The 23,578-nt window shown below is 31.9% G+C and overlaps 1 protein-coding gene across 1 annotated transcript in view; it reads left to right on the forward strand.

Moving 5' to 3' along the window:
• LOC107441903 (GTP-Rho-binding protein rhophilin) overlaps positions 1-20,992 on the forward strand; it is a gene marked incomplete at its 5' end in the record, with an annotated part of 66,324 nt that extends 45,332 nt beyond the window's left edge. The window contains 9 exon segments of the mRNA XM_043052325.2: positions 1,709-1,817; positions 3,276-3,425; positions 5,771-5,866; positions 8,591-8,747; positions 9,780-9,899; positions 10,846-11,040; positions 12,680-12,756; positions 14,631-14,780; positions 17,470-20,992. Of these exon segments, the coding sequence (XP_042908259.1) occupies positions 1,709-1,817; positions 3,276-3,425; positions 5,771-5,866; positions 8,591-8,747; positions 9,780-9,899; positions 10,846-11,040; positions 12,680-12,756; positions 14,631-14,780; positions 17,470-17,784 (1,369 nt within the window).
• Positions 20,993-23,578: the final 2,586 nt, after the last annotated feature.

Raw genomic sequence — 23,578 nt, forward strand, 5'->3', positions numbered from 1 at the left:
TGGGTAAGTTCTCTCCATGCACATTCGACAATGGCCTGTATATACTCGACTGCTGATGGCAACACAGGAGCGACCATAACCGTGAACTTTATACTGCTCTCACTAACAGCACTCAAAAGGTACGGTGATCTTAATTCAGCTCTCCCAGCTTCTCACAAAATAGCACTGAATCCACTAGTGGTGTCCATTCATCAAATTCTATCACAGATGTAATTCTGGTGGGGGAGTACTGTAGTGCGTCTACCACTATAAATATACAATTCCAATTCACTAGTATATGAGACATGTTAACTCGATTCTATGTCAAGGTACCTTTTCATAGATGAAGATTGACATTGTCTATATGGCAGGTTTAAAACAACTAATTTTCGAATTTGACTGCTACAAATCTTCACAAGTTCATCAATGGATGCAATGAAAATGACCCTACGACTACAGCCAAGCATTAACAATAATTGTGTGTTTAGAATCACTTATAACTAATATTTAAACTAGCCTTAAATACAAAACTAAGGCAAACAACATTAAAGAGCTCAAAAATATTTTTGTGCTCTTTAACGTTGTTTGCCTTAGTTTTGTATTTTAGCACAAAGGTTGCCCACTTGTGTATTTAGTCTTAAATAACCAAAAATAGATAACTAATCACTTTGGTCACATGCAAATGTACACTCACAAAACATTGATGCTATTTCAAAGGAAGGGAACGTATTTTCGATGTACTTTATTTCTAAGTAGAAATAAAAGAACATTAAAAAAATTTCAAGTATTTAATAATTTTGTATTTCTTAAATTAAATATTCACTGCCGAGGAAGGCATAAAAAGTTGAAGGTTAAATGAATAAATTCAAAAACAAAACAAAAAAATGGAATGACAAACTGGCTCATGTAAACATGAATAAATATTTCTTAACTATTCCCTTACATTTTACCTAATTTCGTCTCCTTAAAGTAGTGAAGTGGTTACTACAATTCCAAAGTAGTCTGTAGTCACTACATTTAAAAAAAAGTTGGTGTTGTTAATTACATTTGTAACAAAGTAGTTGTAGTAGTAGTGAAATTCAAAAATAATGTAGTTTTTCTGACCATTCTCTATGATTATTAAAATTAAATAAATAATTTTAAACTCACTTTCTTCTTCTTTTCTTATCTTTTAGTTTCTTTTTTCAATTCCTACTATTAATTCACAATCTCCCTATATCTTGTTCAAATTTTCAATCGTTAAATAAAATACTTTTTATTCCTCCATTCAATTTCAAATACATTTTTTTTGGAACTTGTAGGGGATGACAGTTGATGTTAATACAGTTTTATCAAATACTAATTCATTCATTAAATTTAATTCTTTAATTTTAGTTTTGTATGAGAGAAAATATTTTAATTATTTAATGAAAAGTAGCTAAAATAAAATTTTACTTTGTTGACCTAAGTAGGAATTGACTTCAAATTTTTTTGTTTTTATGTTACTTGTTCTTTTGTGAAAGATATGTTCAATTTTCCAGGAATTAGATCAATTGAGCTTCAGTGCTTTATCAATTTTACCCACCTATTGTTCAACTGATGTTATATTTCCCTTATAAAATGCTTTTAAATTTTTTTGGAGGGAGCATCATCTAGCTTTATTATAATTTTGTGAATAACAGATCTCTTAAAAATGGCATTTTAATTTTGAACCATTATTTTCTGTTTTATCTCTCAATTTCTTTTCCAGGTTTGATTCCTTAACGGGTGTTCCCAGTACACAGAAAACCATAGCATTTGAAAAGGCCAGTGTTTTATTTAACATTGCTTCACTTTATACACAAATCGCTGCTAAGCAGGTAATTCTAGGTTTCTTAAATTTTAAGGGATGTTTAATCAAATTTCAGGAAATAGTAAACCTTTTTCAGATCTAAATATATTTTTAATATGGTAGAAAAAAAATCTTTTTTACATTCGACAAGATGAGGTTACAAATAACTTTAAAATATTTGTTTTTATCTATTTAAATTTTTTTTTAAAATTTTTTTGATAAAGAAATTGATATTAAGTTGCTACTTGGAAGCACATTTAATTGAAATCCCCCCCCCCATTTTTTTAAAAAAAATTTAATGCAAGGAATATTTTATTATGCCTTAAATACTTCATAAGATAACTTAATTTTTTATAGTACGCGAGAAAAGGTTTAAAGAGATGCTAGTTCAAGCAATAATTATGTCATTAAAGCAAAAACAGGAATAAAGTACAAATAAAAGTGCAGAAATGGACAAAATTTATGTCCATTTCTGTATTTTTATTGGTATTTTATTCAAGTTGTTTTGTTTTATTATACATAGCATTATGTATATAGTTTGTCTAAAGTAAGAACTCCCCTAGCCATTCGTCTGGACCCGTGGCAGTGACTATAGTAACAAGGTATAACTATTTCAAGTATGGGTATGGGGTCACTGCTTAGGACAGGTTTTGTCTTGGGTAGGCGAAAGAAAGATAAACTTTTTCTTTGTGTTGGCCTAGAGTAAAGAGAAGCTACCCTCCCTTAAATGCGCTATTCTTGTTTCCATAGCATCAGATGACCTCAGACTTCTTGGAGGTGAATAGACAAACTATACTCTATCTACTTTTGAATATTTATGTTGTTAATTATTTTATGCTTATAGCACTTGGTTTTTTATTATTGTGACGCTTATCGTCACTTAATTCAGAATCACAATAAAACATTTAAAATAGATTTATCGTAAATTGCAAAATAATTGATTAGATTTAAAATACTGTGGAAACTTCCATTAGTACATAGAACTTAAGCAAATACAAATAAACTCTCTTGATTAAAGTTAAGAAATACGTGTCGGAAAGGGTTAATCAGAAGTCTATAGTCCAAGTTTGATCTCTTGTGTGACCTTTCCAGAATTTAGCAATAGTTTTATCTTGCAAAAAGTTTAGTATAAAAGATCAACAAAAACAGTAGCAGAATTAGTAGAGAGAGTAGAACCGAGTCATTTTGAGGTTCACCAACTTCCAATATGATCATCAGTATGGGTAAGTTCTCTCCATGCCAATTAGTTTATTTGTTGCTAATCAAAGCCTTTTAATTAGTTTAATTTGTTATATAAATTTGTATTTGATTAAAGCTTTGTTAATTTAAGTATTTTAAATAGTTGAGGTATGTAAATTAATTCGACAATATATGCATAAAATAAACGATCACTGGTTAAATTGATAAGTAGTAGTTTTGTGTCTGTAAACCACCGTAACATTATCTCTATTTACTGTCCTAAAACCAATTTTTTTTTTGTATTTAGGACAGAGTGAATAGTACAGGTGTAGATGCTGCAGTGGATAATTTTCTGAGAGCAGCTGGTATGTTTCGGTACATCCGAGACAATTTCAGCAATGCTCCCAGTATGGACCTCTCTCCTAACACATTGGACACTCTCATACAACTCATGCTGGTCTGTATAAACATTCTCATCAATTTAAATAGCATTGTCGTGAACAAGATTTTTCTACCTGAAATGTTTTGGCCTACGTTTTAATTTTCTTTTAATCTCTTTTGAATAAGAAGTATTTAAAAGTGATAAAAAAGACGTAGAAGATTTTTAGAAACCGAACATTACAACAAAATGCATACAAAGGCATCAAATCATTTCACATGTCAATAAGCTCAGTGCCTGACTAAGGCAAGGGCATATGGGGAAGTTGCCCCTGACCCCCACGTCAGAGGGGGCCCCAAATCGAATAGAAAGTTTATTTTACGTTCCCTTCTTTAATGAACTTTTTTTAAAACAAAATATCAGTACTGTGTAAAATCCGTCAGTTTTATGTGAGCTTCTTCATTCATCTATCCAATGAACACAATCTATATTTCGTAAATCCATGGCTTTCTAAGGTGGAATTCAGCTAAATTCTCGCATTTACGATGGATAAATTTGGTCAATCAAAAGCCTATATTTTTACGTATTGCGATATGTTTACAAAAATACGGGCTTCAGATTGGTTTACTTAAACCACCGTAATTGCATAAAATTAGCTGAATTCCTCCATAATGGCAGCAAGGATATGCATTTTTCGCAGCTAGATAACAAAGTTAACAATCAAAAACCTGCATTCGGCAATATGGACATAGAATTGTCAGAAAATTAATAAAATGGACAGAGCATCATTTCCTCTGACCATTGGATGGGGAGGGGGTTTATAGCTATTTTAGGTTCTAGTCAATTTTCTTGTTTCTTCATTATACATGTGTTATATATTTTTCAGTGTTTTCACTACAGCGCGAGAACGCGAGAATCTCGCATATTTTTTTCTTTTCTCGCATTAAAAAATGATTACCGCGAGAAATTCGCGCATTCTATAAATCAATTTCAAAATTCGCGAATTTCTCGCATTTTGGAAAAAGTTTCGAATTACGCCAATTAGAATAAAATCCATTTCACTTTTCTTTCTGGATCTTTCATTATTTTCAACATTTGCCCCGTNTTGGTCAATCAAAAGCCTGCGTATTGTGATATGTTTACAAAAATACAGGCTTCTGATTGGTTTACTTAAACCACCGTAATTGCATAAAATTAGCTGAATTCCTCCATAATGTCAGCAAGGATATGCATTTTTCGCAGCTAGATAACAAAGTTAACAATCAAAAACCTGCATTCGGCAATATGGACATAGAATTGTCAGAAAATTAATAAAATGGACAGAGCATCATTTCCTCTGACCATTGGATGGGGAGGGGGTTTATAGCTATTTTAGGTTCTAGTAAATTTTCTTGTTTCTTCATTATACATGTGTTATATGTATAATGAAGTGAAAAATATAAATACCTCTATAAAGTTCAATTCCTCATTACTGAAGTAGTGAGGTAGAGGGGGCCCTCAAAGAATTTAAAATTAGGCTAAATTGGGCCCTGATTAAGCTTACCTACTAAGCATGGCAATAGGCGATCGAAATGGTCTGCAAATGGTGTAGAGCAGAACTCTCTACCGATGGCAACATTTCTCACTCTTTCAACATGAAAGTGCCTTTTGTTTAAGAAATTTTGTGATAACAATGATGCATAACTAATTGAAATAATGGTTAATAACAGAGCTGATTTTGAAAATGCTCAAAGCATACAAAGTATAAACAAAGTGGAAGTATACAAATATATGATTATTAGATAAATATATTTTCAATCTATCATAAAACAATTTCAATTTATCAAATATTTGATTGTAAATATGTATCAAAATTTGGAAATATACAAATCTTATTATAACTTGGTTTAAAATGTTATAAATGCAGAGATGATTATGCTCCGAAAAAAATCCGGATATTTGGCTAACTGTGATCCGGAATTTTCAAGAAATCATCGATCACATTTATGTCTAAAAATTCTTGCATATTTTATTTAGAAATAGTAGAACTAGAATTTATACTTGGCATCTCTTTCATTTGTGAATATTTTTTCTGGTAGAATAATAAATGTGATTAGACTTATACATAACTATTGATTTAAATTATGCTGCATATAATTTATTTAGAATTTCATGTTGTGAAAATATCAATGATTTAAATTTATGCAGGTATTAATTTTTTGAAATGCGTCATTCATGATTTTATTCAAGAAATTTTCAGGGTTTTTGAGTTGGGCTCGCAATTACCCCTGTAAATGAACATTAAATGATTTTACTTTTTTTTCCCATAATTCTTTTTTTTAAAGAAAGTTTTACACTTTAATATCCAAAATACTATCGCATTTTAAAACCCATTCATCATTGCATTGTATGATATTGACTAACTGAAGCATGGTTTTGTGTAGGCACAAGCGAGGGAGTGTTTATTTGAGAAACTTGCACCAGTTACTGAAGAACATGGACTACAATCCTACTTAGAACTTGCTCAAGAAGCCGCACAGGTAAAAAAATTATTCATAGTTTATTTGAATTTAAATAATATTCGCTAAATAATATCCTCTTATAATTAATAAATAAAAAAAGAATTTTAGATTCTATTGTGGGTTTTACAGGGATATTTTCCGAGGAACCAATGATAATTGATTTTATGGTAGTTCAAGTTGAATTTTAGTGGTCTCGGACCATTGTTAATTTTGAGCCCTGGTTTTGGTTGATAGGATATATTTAGGATTGCCCAAATCAAAACTATGTTTGGTGTCTAAATGCAAAGGGCAGATGCAATTCTGAGAGTTTTATTTACTTATTTAATTTTGTTTTATTTAGGTTATTTATTTCTTTTCAAATATCAAATAAATGTTTAGTTTAAAAATATGCATTTATTTTCGTTGCTGTTCCAAATAGCTATTTTATATATTACTATTTTGGGTATATAAGTTATTGACGATGTCAACCTTCATCTATGAAAAGGTGCCCTAACATAGAATCAAGTTAATATGTCTTAGTGAATTGGAATTGTACTTTTGTAGTGGTAGATACACTACAGTACTCCCCCACCAGAATTAAATCCATGATAGAATTGGATATATGGACACCACGAGTTGATTCTTTGTTTTTTTTGTAAAAAGCCGGGAGATCTGTATTAAGGTCACCGTACTTTTTGAGTGCTGATTGTGAGAGCTGTATTAAGTTCATGATCATGGTCGCTCCTGTGTTGCCATTAGCAGTCAAGTGTATACAAGCCAACATTGTGTGTTATCATCAAGGGGAGGCAACAGCGTGGGGAGGTGGATAATGTTGCTGTCACAAATAGCAAGTCAACTGTTCAATGGGGTCCATCCATTGAAGTAGGCGTGTTCAAATCAAAGTGGGCGTTTCTGTCAAGGTAGGCGTGTTCACATCACGTCCGAAGGTCACCAATGTAGGGATACGGATTATTGACAATCTGAACCTTCATCTATGAAAAGGTGCCGCAGCATAGAATAGAGTTTATGTGTTTTATATATACTAGTGAACTTAAATTATACTTTTGTAGTGGTAGACATACTAAAACTTTTTTTTTTGTGATTACCGTATAATTTGTACAAAATTTTATATTAATTAAATATATAAGTGTTACATCTTTTTAGATGAAATTTAATAATCTCCCAGGCATCTTAACAGAATGTTATTCAATTTTATATTTTATTATGTTTTTCGTACAAACTCATAAGCAGAAACAAAATTATAACGGTTGGCTGGACAACAGTGGTTTGAGGCTTTTTTTTCTTTGATGTGAGATTGAGTGTGAAGAAAATTTAGGTATAGTTAATTAGTAAAGCATTGATACTTATGGTGGTGCATTGTAAGTTTGCAACTTTTTGGAATGGCTAAAATCTTCTAAATTTAAAAGAATTCTCTCCTGTTAATTACACTCTTATTCACACTGCTATGTGCATTTCATACACTGTTATGTGCATACTTATATAGAACGACAATAAACACTAATAATAGAGAATTATATTTAATTCCCTGTTATTTGTATTTCCTTCCAAATGTTCATTTCTCATAGCTTTTAGTCCTAAATATTAAAAGTTTACCAATTTATCAACTTTTTTTAAATTGTACATAAATATTTAGTAACTTTTATTAAATGCATTAATTAGTATGTTATTTGTAACTATATTTTACAATATTAACAAGGTTATTTGTATACAATATATGATTTGTTGGTTTGATTATGTTTGGTATGTGATTTGCTAATTTAGTTATATTTATAAAACTTGATTATCTTGGAGCAGTTTTTCATCTGATTATAAAATTTGGTTTTAATAGTATTTTTGTTGTGTAATGCAGTGAAAAGAACTACAGTTGTTTAATTTCTTAAGAAAGTGTCCTAAATTTATTTTCTTGTTGTTGCTGCTAATAAACTAGATTACGATTGTAAACTGTTTAGGAAAAATTATTTTGAAATTTGATATTTCGTTTTTAAAGTGTTTCTCCCATTTTTTTCTACTTTGGCTTGGAAGAAGCTTATTTTTTCCCAGGTTGGTTTATCCTTCCATTTTGGAAGATATTTAGCTTTCCTGATTATAATCAATCTTGCATCTTCCACGATGCGTAGTGTTCAGCGGTGTTTATTTTTGTTTTTTAAAAGCACTTGAAGGTGCTGTTTTCACTAACTTGTTTTTAAGAAGTGCTTAATTTTCCCTTTTCGAAAATGGGATTACAGTGTCGATTATCGCTACGTATTATGCAAAAGCGTGGTTTTCATATTTTTCTATTCAATGTTTTCACAATTCATTCAACCACATTCCATTTTGGCGTACCAGCAGTCCGTAATGTATGATACCGCCAATCATTTTACATGTTTGATGAAATACTTGCGAGTACGTATATGCGTCTACTGAGCTGGGTTTGGCGAGATTAATGCACTCTCATGTGCAACTTTTCTGCATTTTGCAAGATATTCTGAATTTCAGGCTTCATTTTTCACCCTCTGAAATCAAACCGAAAAATCTCTCGATCTCTTTATGGTGGCTAATATAATTAAGAAAGAGTTCTTTGTCAGAAACTACTTATTTTATCATGATCATGTAAAGTTTTTGAAAATTACTTTTTTTTTGTAATGTATATAGTGCTTAAAAATATTTTTTAGTGCTTAAAGGTGCTTATTTTTTGTTAAGACAAATCACTGTGCACCCTGTTCATCTGTTTGTCCGCTATTATGACTTTTCCCCTTGTTTTAGGTTGCCTTTGTGTATGGTAGTGTATATCAAATCATGAATAACAGTTCTGTTAAGGATTATGTTCCATTTTCATGGATTAGTCTACTTCAAGTGAAATCAGAACATTATAAAGCTCTTTCGCATCACTACGCAGCTGTTGGATTATTGGAACATACTGGTAATTTTTTTTCTTTTCTTTTTTTACATGATCAGTGACGTGGAGGTATCTCCAGGCATTTGAGTTGTAAAAATGTCTAATCAGCCAGATCTATGCTCACACTAACCTTTTTTCTTACTTCTCACGATATAAAGTTTCAAAATTCATGGCTGTGATATTTTTCTTTTGAAGTGACATAGCTCTTTGGTAACTGAAAAATTTTGAGCTGGACACGCCAGCAACCACCTTTTTTCCAGAGTTCTTTTTCAAGTACAATATTCATAGCTGCTAACTCTACTACATTTTCCAGTAGACTACTGGATATTGCTAGTTTCTCTTGGTTTAATTAAAATTCTCCTGGTTTTTGTACATTTTACAAAATTCCCTAAAATTGTGAGTAAGTTTCCAAAAAAAATTCCCTCTTGAAATATAATTTTTATACAGATTATTGGTTAAATATTTAAATAAGTATTACTGATACACAATGAAGCAAATCTCATTTCTGGAAATCAGTTTAAAACTTTTTTTGTTCTAAAATGTTCAGTTTATTTTTTAATTCAGAACTCTCTTTTTAAATTTAAAAAAAATCTTTTAACTATCTTTGATGAATTAAATGCCTATTAATATTTGAAATTATGAGTAAACTTAATGCATAACATTTCAAGTATGTTTAATGTCAATCATAACTGAAAAATATTGCTTTTTTTTTCTGTTTTGATAACTATATAAATTCCCTATGTGTAAAATATTTAGCATCCCTATACATTTATAATTAATGTAATGTAATATTTTTCCTATGCATGTTGGCAGCTATGTCTAGTTTTTTTTTAATACATTGATTGTAAAAAAAGATGTTTTAAAATAATGATTGTTTTTAAAATCACGAAACTTTTCATTGATATTATAATGAGACACAAAATTTTTATACAGCATTTCAGTATTTGTTTTATGTGGCGATTCTATTTTATTTCACACACTCCACATTTACACGAATCCTCATATGTTGCATTAAAAAGTGTTTAATGAATTACGAAATGAATGTTTGATTTCCAGGTGAGATAAACAAAGATGTTGAGGCTATGCTAGAGTATGTCCATTCAAAAGATACAAGCAACAACATAACATATATGGATGTCCAAGTGCCAAGATCTCAAGAAGAAAGAAGACAATTAGGTAATTACTTTTGCATTGAGATGTGTCAATTTAAAATGCTTGATTGAAATTAGAATATTATGTACACTTATTTTGTGAACCATTTAATTATGAAATAAAATATGCAGTGTTGTTGGATATGTGTATAGAAATAGATATTGGCTTTCTCCAGCGGCTTACTAATTAAATAAACTTTTAGAATTCCAAGTAACTTGCTGAAAATTGAATCATTTGTATGTGTCATTTCACCAATATATCTTATTTTTAATCAAGTCTTGAATCTTGCAGGATCTTACTTCAAATAAATTCGGTAAAAATTAGTTTAGTACGTTGATCCTTATTGGTTCATATATTTAATGTCTAATCATAAACATTTGCATAATGAGGGTGAAAGTAAACGAAATTAATTAGTAAATACTTAGGTAAATACTAAAAGTAATACATAAATACTTGCAATTAATATGTAAATTTATCATTCAAATATTTTTCGATGTTTGAAATAAACTTTATATAAAGATATAAAAAAGTTCACAAAAAAGGAGGGAAAAAAACATCCTTTATTCAGAGCTTGAAAACTTAAACTTCCCCTTTCTGAATCAATTAAGCCTTTCTCCCTCTTCCAGTGGTTTTTGTACTTGCGACTTCTTACTCGAACCTTGTTCCTTGAAATTCATAGTCTGACAGGGTATACTTTCTTCTTTGTCAGCACAACAGCCCCTTTCAGACCTTGGCTGCCTCAACAGCTGACAAACGCCAGTGCCTCTATCCATGGCAACTCCCTTCCAATTTCTAAGTTTTAGGCTTTTCAGGTCATTTCGTTGAGCTATCTAGTAGAGGGTCTGCCTCAGGGGTTTTTAAAGGTGACGATTCCCATGGCGCTATTTTTGGGGCTTCTCCATTGATGACCCAGCCATTGCTCAGCCTATTATTGCGACAAGGCCTATACCATTATATTTATTTCTTGCAGGTAAAGCACACCTGAGGGCCTCATTATTACTTCACGAAGAAGCATTGCGCCTCCATAGAATGTGTCGCCAGCTGAGACAGATAGATAATTTACAAGAGCGCCTGCGAATAGCTCATGACACATCCCTCGACAGGTACGCCAAATGTGAACAAGAAGACGATTTTCAGGAGATTTTAGACGCACCACCCATAGAAGGTATTTGCCGCATATTTACCCTAATTTATTTGATTTAAAAATGTAATTTATACTCATAGTCCTAGATGCAGTAATAAGAAACAGACTGTTAATTAATTTGATAATTAATATTGAATTTGATTTAAAAAAGTAATTTATATTTATAGTCCTGGATGCAGTGTTAAGAAAGAGACTGTTAATTTGAGATTTTTTATTCTTTGTATAGAAAGTACTTTTTTAATTTTAAAGAACCTGCATCAAGCATACACTTCATAAAACTAAAAGACATTTTTTTAATCTGGTGATCAATTTTCATGTAGCTCTCATGAATTTTCATGCATGATCAAATTTCACTCTTAAGCTCGCCCCCCCCCCTTTACTGTGACCCTTTCATTATAATAATAATTTTTTTTGTAATGATGCAAAAAATGAAATAATAAGTGCGTATTTCCTCCAACAAAATGCGAGAATGTTGTCCATAATACTAGAATAAAAAAAATAATAATACATGTTTAATTTAAAACATTATATACAATTTTGTTTGATTCAAATAGTTTTTTTTATAAACACAACTTTTCCGTTACTTAAATTTAGTTACATGCATAGCTGTTATTATTAAAAGTATTTTGCAAAAAGATGCTAGTGCTAGAGTGGTTTGTTGCAGGAAGTCTGAAAAAATTCTGCTACAGATGATGTTGCAATATTATTTTCAGTTAAATTATTTTATATTAAACAGTATCCAATGACTGAAAATATTCATGTGTGTATGCAGTTCATATGTATAAACAGGTTATCTGCACACCTGAAAAGTCCTGATATGTCATGATTTTTTTTTTTTTTTTAAATCATGGAAAGTCATGGATTTAGGTTGCAGAAAAATCTAATTTTTAAAATGGTATTTACCCCCCTCTCAATTTCAGTATCCCAATGTTCCAAATATCTGAATTTGTAACAAAATCCTCACTCATAGTCATATTTTATTAAAATATAAAATGTTTTTATTCTGATCTTTGAAAATTATGATGTCCTTTCAAGAAATGAAAGAAAGAACATCATTTCTCGAGTGAATTATCTTTTAAACTTCTGTGATTTCAGAATTTTTATTTATTTATTTATTATTTTTTATTTTATCAATTTAAAATTCTTGTTTCGGCTTTTTATATTACACTTTTAAGAAGAAATAAAACAGGTCTAAATAACTACATGGTAATGTAGTTTTTACAGCACTACAGGTTTAAATAACTAATGTATTTAGTGATTTGATTTTGTATTTTTTTTAACTATTTTGTTACTTCAACTCTTTACTTTGTTTTTTAAGTTTAAAATCTATAAATATGAAGATGCAGAGTATAGCAGTTTTGGTGATACTCATCACTTCAATTAATGTTATTATAACGCTTTTTTAAATTTATTGTTGTGTTTTTGTCGGAGAAAATAGTAAGTAATGAAAAATTCTTGGATTTATTCATTGAAAGTCATGAATTTGAAAATCTAAAATGTAGCAGATACCCTGCATATAGATGCTACGATATTTTGTGATGATATTACTTTCAGTCAAATTTTTTTTTATATTAAACAATATACAATGATAGAAAAAAGTTCATCTGTGTATGCAGTTCATTTTATAAAAGAGTTTTAAAGCTTTTCTTTATTTTGCTAGCTGCCACCAAATACCAGCTTACTTTAATGCCACCTGAATTCAATGAATATAGTGTAAAAGATCTTTTTCAAGACTTGGTAAGTCAAACAATTTTTTTTAAAAATTAATATTTTTTCTTTTATTCAAAGTATTCTCTATTATTAGACACTAAATTTTCCCATCTTTTGAGGATATTCACGAATCGACCCATTCCTTGATTTCTTCCAATGAAGTAAATTTCTGCTCAGTCAGACCATGTGCCATCAACCAGAATAGGTGATAATCTGAAGGGGCAAGGTCTGGCGAATACAGCGGGTGGTGTTTTACCTCCCGTTGAAATGTTTCAATATAGCAAAGTCAATTTTCAAGCGAAATCGACGTTCAATGTCCCTTGGCTTCAGTTCGTATGGAACCCAACTTCCCTTGTTTTTGAATCATTTCCAACAATTTTAAACTATGTGAAATTGCTTGCTGAGTCACTCGTAATGTAAGAGCAAGCTCTTTTTGCTTTTGGGACGAATCTTCTTCCAATTCCTTGTCTTCGTGCAATTTCGGCCTTCCACTGTGTTCTTTGTCTTTCACGTCAAGCTCGCTCGCCATTTTTTAAATTTCTGAAACTACTCACAACAACTTCTCTCACTTAAAGCAGACTCACCCTATGCTTCTCCAAGTAATCGACGCACCTCAGCTGTAGATTTCTTCAAATTAAGGAAGTAAAGCAAAAGTTCTCGCAAATGACGCTTATTTGGCGCAAAACTTGAAATTTTTGCACAAAAACTGTTACATAATGCTAATACTTTAAGTTTATGTGGTTACCAAATGAACAAACTCACANTATATATATATATTCAGCTACATGATTTTTACCAAAATTTATTCATAGTGTATTTACATATCATTGTAACCTACTTAGGCTTTGGACACTTATATTCTTCTAAAATAAATTGTATTCCAATTAGACTAAACTTAATTTAACTGTAAATTCAAGATATTAAATAATTTTACTATAGAATATTTTTGATTGATTGTAATGAATAAAAGAATAATGTGAAATAAAAATTTAAACTCTATTACTATTCTTCTTTTCTTCCAAATAAATTAAAAATGGATTTTAGGGATGGTTTAGTTCAAAACTTAAGAGATTAAGATGTTTTTCCGAAATTCTTTAACGCTTAATGATGTAACGTTTTTAAAATTCTTTTCTTTAATGAATGCAGAGTGAGTGTGCATGTGTTATAGTCAGTCTCAAAAAGTGTTGTCACATGTGGACTGTCTTCCCCCATACTTCATGAGTGTTGTATAAAATCCCATATGGACACAAACAAAACACTTGACCCTCAGGAATTTCTGGAAAAAAAAATGCCTCGAGAGGAAGTCGGGGGTAAAGTGCCAGTATAGTTTGTCTATTGTAAGAACTCCCCCACCATGAAGTCTGAGGCTGTCTGCTGTTATGGAAGCAAGAATAGCTCATTTCAGGAAGGGTAGATTCTCTTCACTTTAGGGCTAACACAAAAGACCGAAGGAAAAGATTCTGGAGCCAAATCCTGTCCTAAACAATGAACCCACATCCCTACTTGAAATATACTTTGTTACCGTAGGCACCGCCACAGATCCAGGCAAATGGCTAGGGAAGTTCTAATTTAGACAAACTCTATAGAAAACCCATAAAGAAACAAACATCACCTTTATGTTTTTAATAATTTTTTTCTTTTGCAGAAAAAAAGAGGAAAAAATCAAACTAGATTCCTTAAGGTTGTAATTATATTTCTTTTGAAGACGGTGTCTTTTTCATAAGGACTTTTAAACTCAACCGACGGGAGAACAAGCAATGCCTGAGAGTAATGGCTGTTTACTGGTGTTGCCTTTAACTTTCAAGCCATGAATTATTCATCTGTTTTCTAACAAATAAATAATTCATGGAATAAAATTCGTGGAGTAATTCATAGAAATAATTTTGTTGTTTTGTTTTAAGGGACCACTAAAAGTATTTTGTGCTCGCCGTCAATGGACAGCTGCCAGACAAATAAAATTGCAGAGGAATGAAGAGACGAATTTCGGCTTCAGTGTGCGTGGAGATGCACCAGTCATCATCACTGCTGTTGAACCAAAGAGTTTGTCACAAGTATGTACTTTATTGAATTTTGGCTTCGATTTTTAATTAAAATTTCTCAATATTTTTGCTTCATAATGCTATCATCCTTCATTAAAAGAGAATGTGGAACTGAGTGCAAACAATAACAATATTCCCTGTGGCAGACTTTTTTTGAGCTTTCTGTAACATATTTCTCTAATATTTTTCTGCAAGATACTTTTAAAAAATAACAAACATATATGTTACTCATTTAGAATAACAGAAGCCTTAATTTCAAAAAATAAATAAATCAGATCAAATAAAAAAAAAAATTTTAATTGAATATGTAATTATTTTTTTTAATTCTAATATTATGGGTGATATTCTCACATTTTGTAGGAAGATGATGATACACTAATTATTTCCTTTTTCACATTTTGTAATTCATCATCACATTTAAAAAATAAAACTAAATCGTGAAATCTGTAGCAGTAACTACCGAAAAAGAGATCGACGGCAAAATGACACAAATTGGACTCTTCAAAAAGAGTTTACTAAATGCGTGTTTTTATTTCGAGATTCAGTTGTTGTAATAAATAATATAGGTTTTTAAAAGCTATATGAAAATCAGTAGTAATAAAATTGCATGAAAAGATAGAAAATTTCTGCAGAAAAGAAAAGCAAACTTTTTTACTTCCCAAAGGAAAAAACTTTCTGCAGAACTGGGTAACGTTCTGCGGCATCGTCGCCACTATTCTGTCACGGGGACAATATAATAGAATATAATCAGAGCCTGACTAAGGCAGGGGCATAAGGGGCAGTTGCTCCGGGCCCCCACATCAGAGGGGCCCCCACATCAGAGGAGCCCCCAAATCAAACAGAAAGTTTATTTTACGTTTCCTTCTATATTGAACTTTTTTTTAACAAATATCAGTACAGTGTAAAATCCGTCAGTTTTATGTTAGCTTCTTCATTATCTATCGTATAGACACAAAAAATCTATATTTCGTAAATCCATGGCTTCTTAGGGCGGAATTTAGCTAAGTTTTCGCAATTACGATGGAAAAATTTGGCCCATAAAAAGCCTGTATTTCTGCATATCGCAAAATTTGATATATATTAGAAAAATACGGGCTTCTGATTAACTTAATTGAGCTATCGTAATTGCGAAAATATAGCTGAATTCCGCCTTAACGGTAGCCAAGGCTATGAATGTTTCTCAGCTGGATAACAAAGTTAACAATCAGAAAACAGCATTTCGGAAACTGCCTTCGCATGATGGACATAGAATTGTCAGAAGATCAATGAAATGGACAGAACGATATTTCGTCTGACGATCGGAGGTGGGAGGGGGACTTAATAGCTTTTTTAGATTCTAGTAAATTTTCTTGTTATATATTTATAATGAGGTGAAAAATTTAAATACCTCCATAAATTTTGGTTATTCAGTGCTAAAGTAGTGAAGCCGAGGGGGCCCCCAAAGAAGTTTTTGCCCCGGGCCCCAATTAGGCTAAGTCGGGCCCTGAATATAATAGTTAAGACCTCCAGTGTCTCGTTCTAATTATGCTAAGTTTACGAGAAAAAAATTGTGAACTGTTTTGATCTTCTAACAAGTTTTATTTTTGATATTTGTATTCAAATGTTCACCTTTTTCTTATGCTATTTCTACATTTTATAGATTCTTAAAGACTGTAAATGGTTTCATGTTTTGGTCTGTGTTTTTATAACTAAATAGCATATTTCATTATAATTATGAACAGATTAAATTACAATGCATACAGGTTTTGTACAAGTTCTTACTTTATTTCAAAAATAAATTCTAAGCATGTACCCGGACCGGTGAATATGTGTACGGACAAGTAATATCTTTCAGTTTTTGTTTCTTTTTACAAGTGACCAAATTTGACCCAAGTCTCCTGTTTTTTATCAAAGACTCCTGTATTTTACGACTATCTCCTGTTTACCCATATTTTCTCAAATTTCTCCGACTTCTAAACTTAATACAACTAAATACAACTAAAATACTTCTTTTATCCTCAACAGATGGTGCTATTGCCAGCACTGCAGTATGTTTAGTGTTAATTGTTTAAGTCGAGCCATGATGGCTCAGGGGATAGAGCGCTTGCTTTCCAATGAGGTAAACCCAGGTTCGAATCCTAGCAATGATTGGTCCATACGCGTTCCGCATCTGACTTGCACCGACCACAGTGCTGGCATAAAGTATCCTCAGTGGTAGACGGATCATGGGCTTGATTCCCATTGCCGTTAGGCTATCCGTGGGAGGTTCTCGTGGTTTCCCTCTCCATGTAATACAAATGTGGGTTAGTTCCATCAGAAGTCCTTAACGAAGGCAAATTTTTCCCAATACTTGATCCAGAAGCTCCCTTGTCTTCTGGATTAGGTTCAAAATGACAAGGCTCTGAAGTTGAAGGTTAGTAGTTGCAAACCCAATAATTAGGTCAGCTGTTTAGCGATGGTCATGAAATAGTTTAAGTAATAATAAATAATGGTTTTAAGAAACTATTTTTTAGATTAATATTGATATACATATTTTGTACTTCGTTAAATGTAAGTGCTTATAATATTTCCAATTTTGAATTTCTCTCTTTGACTTACATGATTATGCATGATGTATCAAAACTTTACTCGTAGCCTTAAAAAATGTCGCTAGTAAAATCTCCATTATTTTATTTCTCCAATGTTGGCAGCAGGTATGAATGCATAATATTTTTATTTACAGGAAGCTGGAATGAAAGAAGGTGATTTCATCGTCCAGATAGGGAACACCGATGCAAAGTGGCTGAATCACGAGGAAGTGGTCAGTCTCATAAGAGAAGCTGGAGACGAACTGACTCTGAAAGTGGTCACTCCCATTGACCATGATTATCTCCTTCCCGCCAAAAACTCTTCTTCTACTCTCAGCGCATGTGATGTCCAACTCAGAACAAGTACCAGTCCCTTCTCCAAGGACAAAAGAAGACGGGCCACATGGAACTTTTTTAGACGAAGTCAATCAAAAGAATTTCCAATAATTAGTGACGTTGCTTTCAGATGAAGAAAAAAATACTTCTTTTTTTAAAATAATGTTTTTCAAGAAGTAATACAAGTTACAGTCTGTTCCGATGCGAGTACTGCATTCTGTTTTTGTGAGCGAGGCGTAGGTTTTGTTGACCCCTTACTCCAAGTCCAAAGTCTTTATATTCACTGGTATAAGAAATTAAGAGACCTTGTAGACTAGATCGATTATCTGTAGAACTACTGGATCGATTTTAATGACATTTGATGTGTACGTACATTGATACAACACAAAAAATTCAACAAGTGTAATACACACGCATGATCGCGCGTAATGCTCGATGGAGTCGGAAGGTATGAAACAGCGGTTGCAGAATGAACAAAAAAATAGGTTAATACACAGGCCTTGCAGATTGATTTCATACTCGAAATAAGGCTATCATTTCCTGTGGCAATGGGCCTGAATTGTTCAGCGGCAATTTCATACATTCTGACTCCAATGAGTGTTACGCACCATCATGCGTGTGTATTACAATTGTTGAATGATTATTTGTTTTGTAGTGTATCAATATATGCATGTACACATCAAATTTCATTAAAATCGGTCCAGTAGTTTTAGAGATAATCGACCTAGTGTGCAAATTCTCTTAAATTCTTACACCAATGTAGTTGCTTTTTGCAATTTGGACCCTAATTTTTCCATGTATCAGCAAGCTTATGTTTTTAAATTATATTGAAAATAATGTTGCTTATACTTTTATAAAATCTTATAAGGCTTTATGCCAGGGGTCGGTCCAGGACAAATTTTCTACCGTTTTGTGGTACCTTCACTAATCTAATTCAACTTTAGGTAAAATGGTAGTTTCACAAAATACTTTTTTCTTTTAAATTTTGTTTTTGTATCCCGTAAGAAACGATAAATCCATATTTGTACCATATTTTTGTGTTAATTTTTTAATATGACTTATAATTTTCACAAATTATGTCTCAATTTTATTTTCACAAATTATGTCTCAATTTTCACAAAATAGGTACCGCTCAGAAAAACCTAGACAGACCCCTGCACGCAATATAGAAGTTGACATTAAAAATGATTTAAGTGACAAAAAACAACATTTTACAGTATGAAAGAAAAACAATTGTTGAAAAAGTTGTGAGTTTCTGCTAGCGCCATCTTTGAGGAAAGTATGAAACTAAATGACACACTTCCTTGACAAAACTATCAGTCTTAAATTAAAGATCTATTTCAAAGCAAAAACAATTTTTTGTCACTTCTGTTTAAAAGTCAACTCTTCTAAATTTATGAAACTTATTTTATTCTCAAAAAAAGAAAAAATATGTATATACCATATGGAATATCGAATGTTTAATGTTGATTTTACTAAAGAAAATTTGTCTTAAAGAAATATAGCTTCACAACTACAGTAAAAGCTATAATTAAAAATAAAAGGTTGGTATCCTAGTCAAATGAACAAACCAAAATACATATGTAAGTTATGAATACAATATATTATTTGTTAGATTGTTGAAAATTTTAAAATGATGATTTTTACTGCAAATTTTATTTGACTTCTTTTCAAGCTTTTATGCTTACTACTATATTGTAGTGATTTGACATGTGACTATTTTTTATTTCTTGATCCTAGTCATTCTGAAAATTCATTAATATATAATATAGATTTTTTTTTCTTAATGGATCTGATATTTATTTTATGTTTGTTTGACCAAATTTTTTAACTTTTAAAAACTCAATTAAAAAAGAAAACAAAAAATGGATTTTTATAAGTAGGAATAATTAGTAAATTAAATATTATGGCAAAAAAATTTTTATCTTATTCTCGTTAGAAAATTTTAAAGCTGAACCTCTAAGTTTTCCAATAGACTTAATTAAATTGTCTCTCTTTTTAATAAAAGCACAAGTTTTTTTTAAAAGGCTAGATGGACTTTTTAAGCGAAAAATTTAGCACTAAAAATCTCAAACTTTTTCCCATTGCCATATTATTAGAAAAAAGTTACAATGAAAGGATAACGTTCATTAGAAACGCTTTTTTAAAAAAATATTGAGTCCTACGCTGATAAAAATAAAAATTGATAAAAAAAATTCAGAAATTGTGCTTAGTTCTTAAAATAAAAATCAAATTTATCTATGTTACCGTTTATCTCTATTACCTTTCTTGGAAAAAGTGACAGTAAAAGAATTAAGTCTCTCAGAAACGCTGCGTTAAAATGCGGCTCTATAATTAAAACTAAATTAGCAGCAAATACAAAGAAAAAAAAACTTCGCATTTTAATTCTTAAAATGCAAAGGGTTGAAAAAAAGACGAAATTGACTTGCCTGAATTTAATTTTTTGAAGAAAAGAAATCAGCAATGCAAACCTTGTGGTTTGTATTACTGATTTTAATAAATATGAAGAAATCTAGTTTTAATTCTCTAGATTTGTCTTGAAGAACATAAATTTGCAAGCCCTGTGCAAGTTTTAGAACTTACAAATATGTTTAGTCTTGACACGGTTCATGGCTGGTAATCGAAGTCAAGCATCACTGACTGAGTTCAGTGTCCAGGTGTGAGACCACTTTGATCGCAATTGCGATAAAACCGAGGGTATGTGGTATTAGTCCTCGTTATACTGTTCTACCGTAAAGTGCGCGACTTCGCGCATAAGTCATTGTAGTTATCGAAGCGGGTATGCCAACTCTGCAGAGGATCAAAATTGTGATGGCATGTCTTCTACAGGAATGTTTCCCAAAACGTTGCCGATTGTCCATTGTGCAACATAAATAAATTTATAGATATTAGTGAGAACGAATAATGTATAGTAAAGAATACAAATTTGCATTATTCCTCATGAAATCTATTCAAATTTTTTTTAAAAAAATTGTCCAAAATTACTTTATCAAAAGAATATTTTGCCAAATATTTACCCGAACATTCAACAAAAGGACCGAATATTCATTGCATCTCTACCACCCTTAAAGAATATTTTTGAATTATTTTCAAAAATGTACACATTGTTATTGTTACAAAAGGATCCTTTCAATTAAGTATTAATAATTGTGCTCATAAAGAAGTATTATGTTGAAAAAAGAAACTCTTTGTACTTACTTAATGTATCTTTGTAAATAAGAATGTATAATACAATTATAAATCTGGCTGTGCTATGTATGTTGTATGAAAATGTTGTCTTACATGCTCAGTGAATATGTACAATACACAAAATAATTAAAATAAAAAATATGTCATTCTAAATGGCTTGTTTTAGGTGGATCCATTTCTTTTTTTACGCACTATACATTTATTTGAAGTGTATATCAATATTGGCCGGGAGAGCCTAGTTGGCAGGATGCTGGACTCGCGTTGATGAAAACCGGAGCTCAAATCCAGCCGGCTGAAGACTTCCTTGTGTAGTAAATGGTGACTGGTGCACATTAAACCTGTCAGGTCACAAAGCCCTTCATGTTCCTATAGCAAATGATACCTCTGAGGGTACTGAATTGGAGATTTAATTTTATATCTGTTGTTGAACAGCTGGCCCAATTTCGAGTTTACGACTACCAATGTTCAAATCCGTAGCCTTGTAATTTTGAACCCAATCCAGAAGACAATTTATTCATTTTTTTAAATTTTGCATGATATTATTTATTTATTATGTAGATTAAATATGTTTCGGCTTTTTTTTAAAAATCAAAACAGAGCTGCCCCGCGGTGGACTGATCGTTAAGAGACGGTTCCCAGTAGATCACCGAAGTCAAGCATCGCTGGCTGCGGTCAGTGTGCAGGTGGATGACCATTTGGAACAGTCTGCGTAGGGACAGAGGGTATACGGTGTTGATCCTCGTTAAACTGTTCTACTGTAATTTGCTCGCAGGTCGTTGGGCTACCGAAGCAGGGGTGCCATCCCCTCTGTAGAGAATGAAAATTGCGATGGCATGTCTTTGGATCATCCTCAGGGATGTTTCCCAGACCGTCGCTAATAGCCCCCTGTGCAGCTCCAGTGCGTAAAATACCAACCAACCTCAACAGAGAATTCAACTGCTTGAGTAGAAGAATATTGTTAGGCAAAATTATTTGTAGAAGGTATTCTTTTTTACTTTTTAATTCGAAGGTCTTTGTTTAAATGTCTTGTTGATTAAATCAAAAACTAACGCATTTAAATTTCTCTAATTATTTGAGGAAAATCTCCAACTGAATGGTAGTTGTGTTGGTGAGCCCTCTTCATTCTAAACAAAGCTCAAAATAGGAGTTTAAAATAATAGACTCTTTATCAAAGTATGCATTTAATGTGTGATAATAGAGAAATTGATTTTTTAGAGGGCAAAACAAATCATTATGCTAACTTAATTCACTTTAGTGGGTACCTAGTATGCAGATTATCTGGGTAGTTTTCAAATAGTTGGAGAAATGAAAAAAAATTTGACACTTCAGCACCTGTAGAACAGCCGATTATTTCTACCCTTTAGCGGTAAGTAAGAACTCCACTAGCCATTCGTCTGAAGCAGTGTCGGCGACTATGGTAACGAGGTATAACTATTTCAAATAGGGGTGTCGGGTTTAGGACAGGTTTTAGCTCCAGTCGACGGGAGAAAGGGAATCTTTTTCTTAGGTCTACTGAGTTAGCCCTAGAGTGAAGAAAAGCTACCCTCCGCGAAATGCTCTATTCTTGTTTCCATAGCAGCAAGACGGCCTCAGACTTTTTATTTTTATATCCGTCGTTGAACAGCCGACCCAATTTAATGTTCAACGCCGTAGCTATGTAATTTTGAATCCAATCCAGAAGACAAGGAAACTCCTGGATCATTACCCCCAGAGATATTGATTTGTTATAGGAGCATGGAGGACTTTGCGATTCGACAGATTTAACGTGCATCAGTCACCACTTACCGCACGGGGAGTTTTCGGCCAGTGTGGATCGAACCCACAAACACTTGGACATGGGCACAGCGCCTAACCGACCAGGCTATTCCTGCCTGGCCCCAGACTTTGTGGCGAGGAGAGTTCTTACCGTAGAAAAACTATACTTCCTTATCCCAGATTAAGAAAGATTCCTTCCCGACTATTTCCCTCTGCCGCGTATGTTTTGACTGTGCATTTCAAAATTTAAAAAGAACCCTTTACCTTAATTGTTAGTATTAGTTGTTCTGTGAAAACTTCAAGGACTGAATAACCAAAGATTGGATAAGGTCGGACTCATGCGAAATCTCGTCTCAGACTAAATCCAAACTTGCGAATAACCCAAAAATTGCAAGATTGTCGGCTGTGTCCAGATTTTGGTGTAGAATGGTGATTTCATCCAAAACTAGTTCTTGGTGTGCGAAGTGTGTTTTTCGATTCATGTTCTAAGAACTACACAACATTGATAGTTAGAGAGGAATGATGAGCGACCCAATTATCAACAGGCTGAGAGAGTGTCCGATACTTTGTGTGTTGAGATTTTAATTCAGCATTTCAAATAAATATTACTCCACAAATTTTGCGATGCGCATTTTCCATGTTAAAATGATCGTGCAAATGACTGACCAACTCAAATCCCGACAAATTGTTTGAAAACAAAAATCAAAAATAATTTTGAATACATTTCATGCTAATTATATTTCAGTATGAAATATTAGCTTGTAATCTATTTAATTCTTAATATGTAAAGCTGAGAAATGCATCTTAAACGAGTTTCAATCAATTTTTCTAGCTTTTTATATTAACTCTTTTAATAATTTTTTAACAAATTTTAAGTAACTATCACATTGATTTAAGAAAGCTACAGTTATTTGAGAATTTTAGGGACATTTATCTTACAGGACAAACATTTCTTAAAAATTTTACTTTTTGGTCTGACAAGGC

This window comes from Parasteatoda tepidariorum, chromosome 1 (assembly GCF_043381705.1).
Source record: "Parasteatoda tepidariorum isolate YZ-2023 chromosome 1, CAS_Ptep_4.0, whole genome shotgun sequence".
NCBI lineage: Eukaryota > Metazoa > Arthropoda > Arachnida > Araneae > Theridiidae > Parasteatoda > Parasteatoda tepidariorum.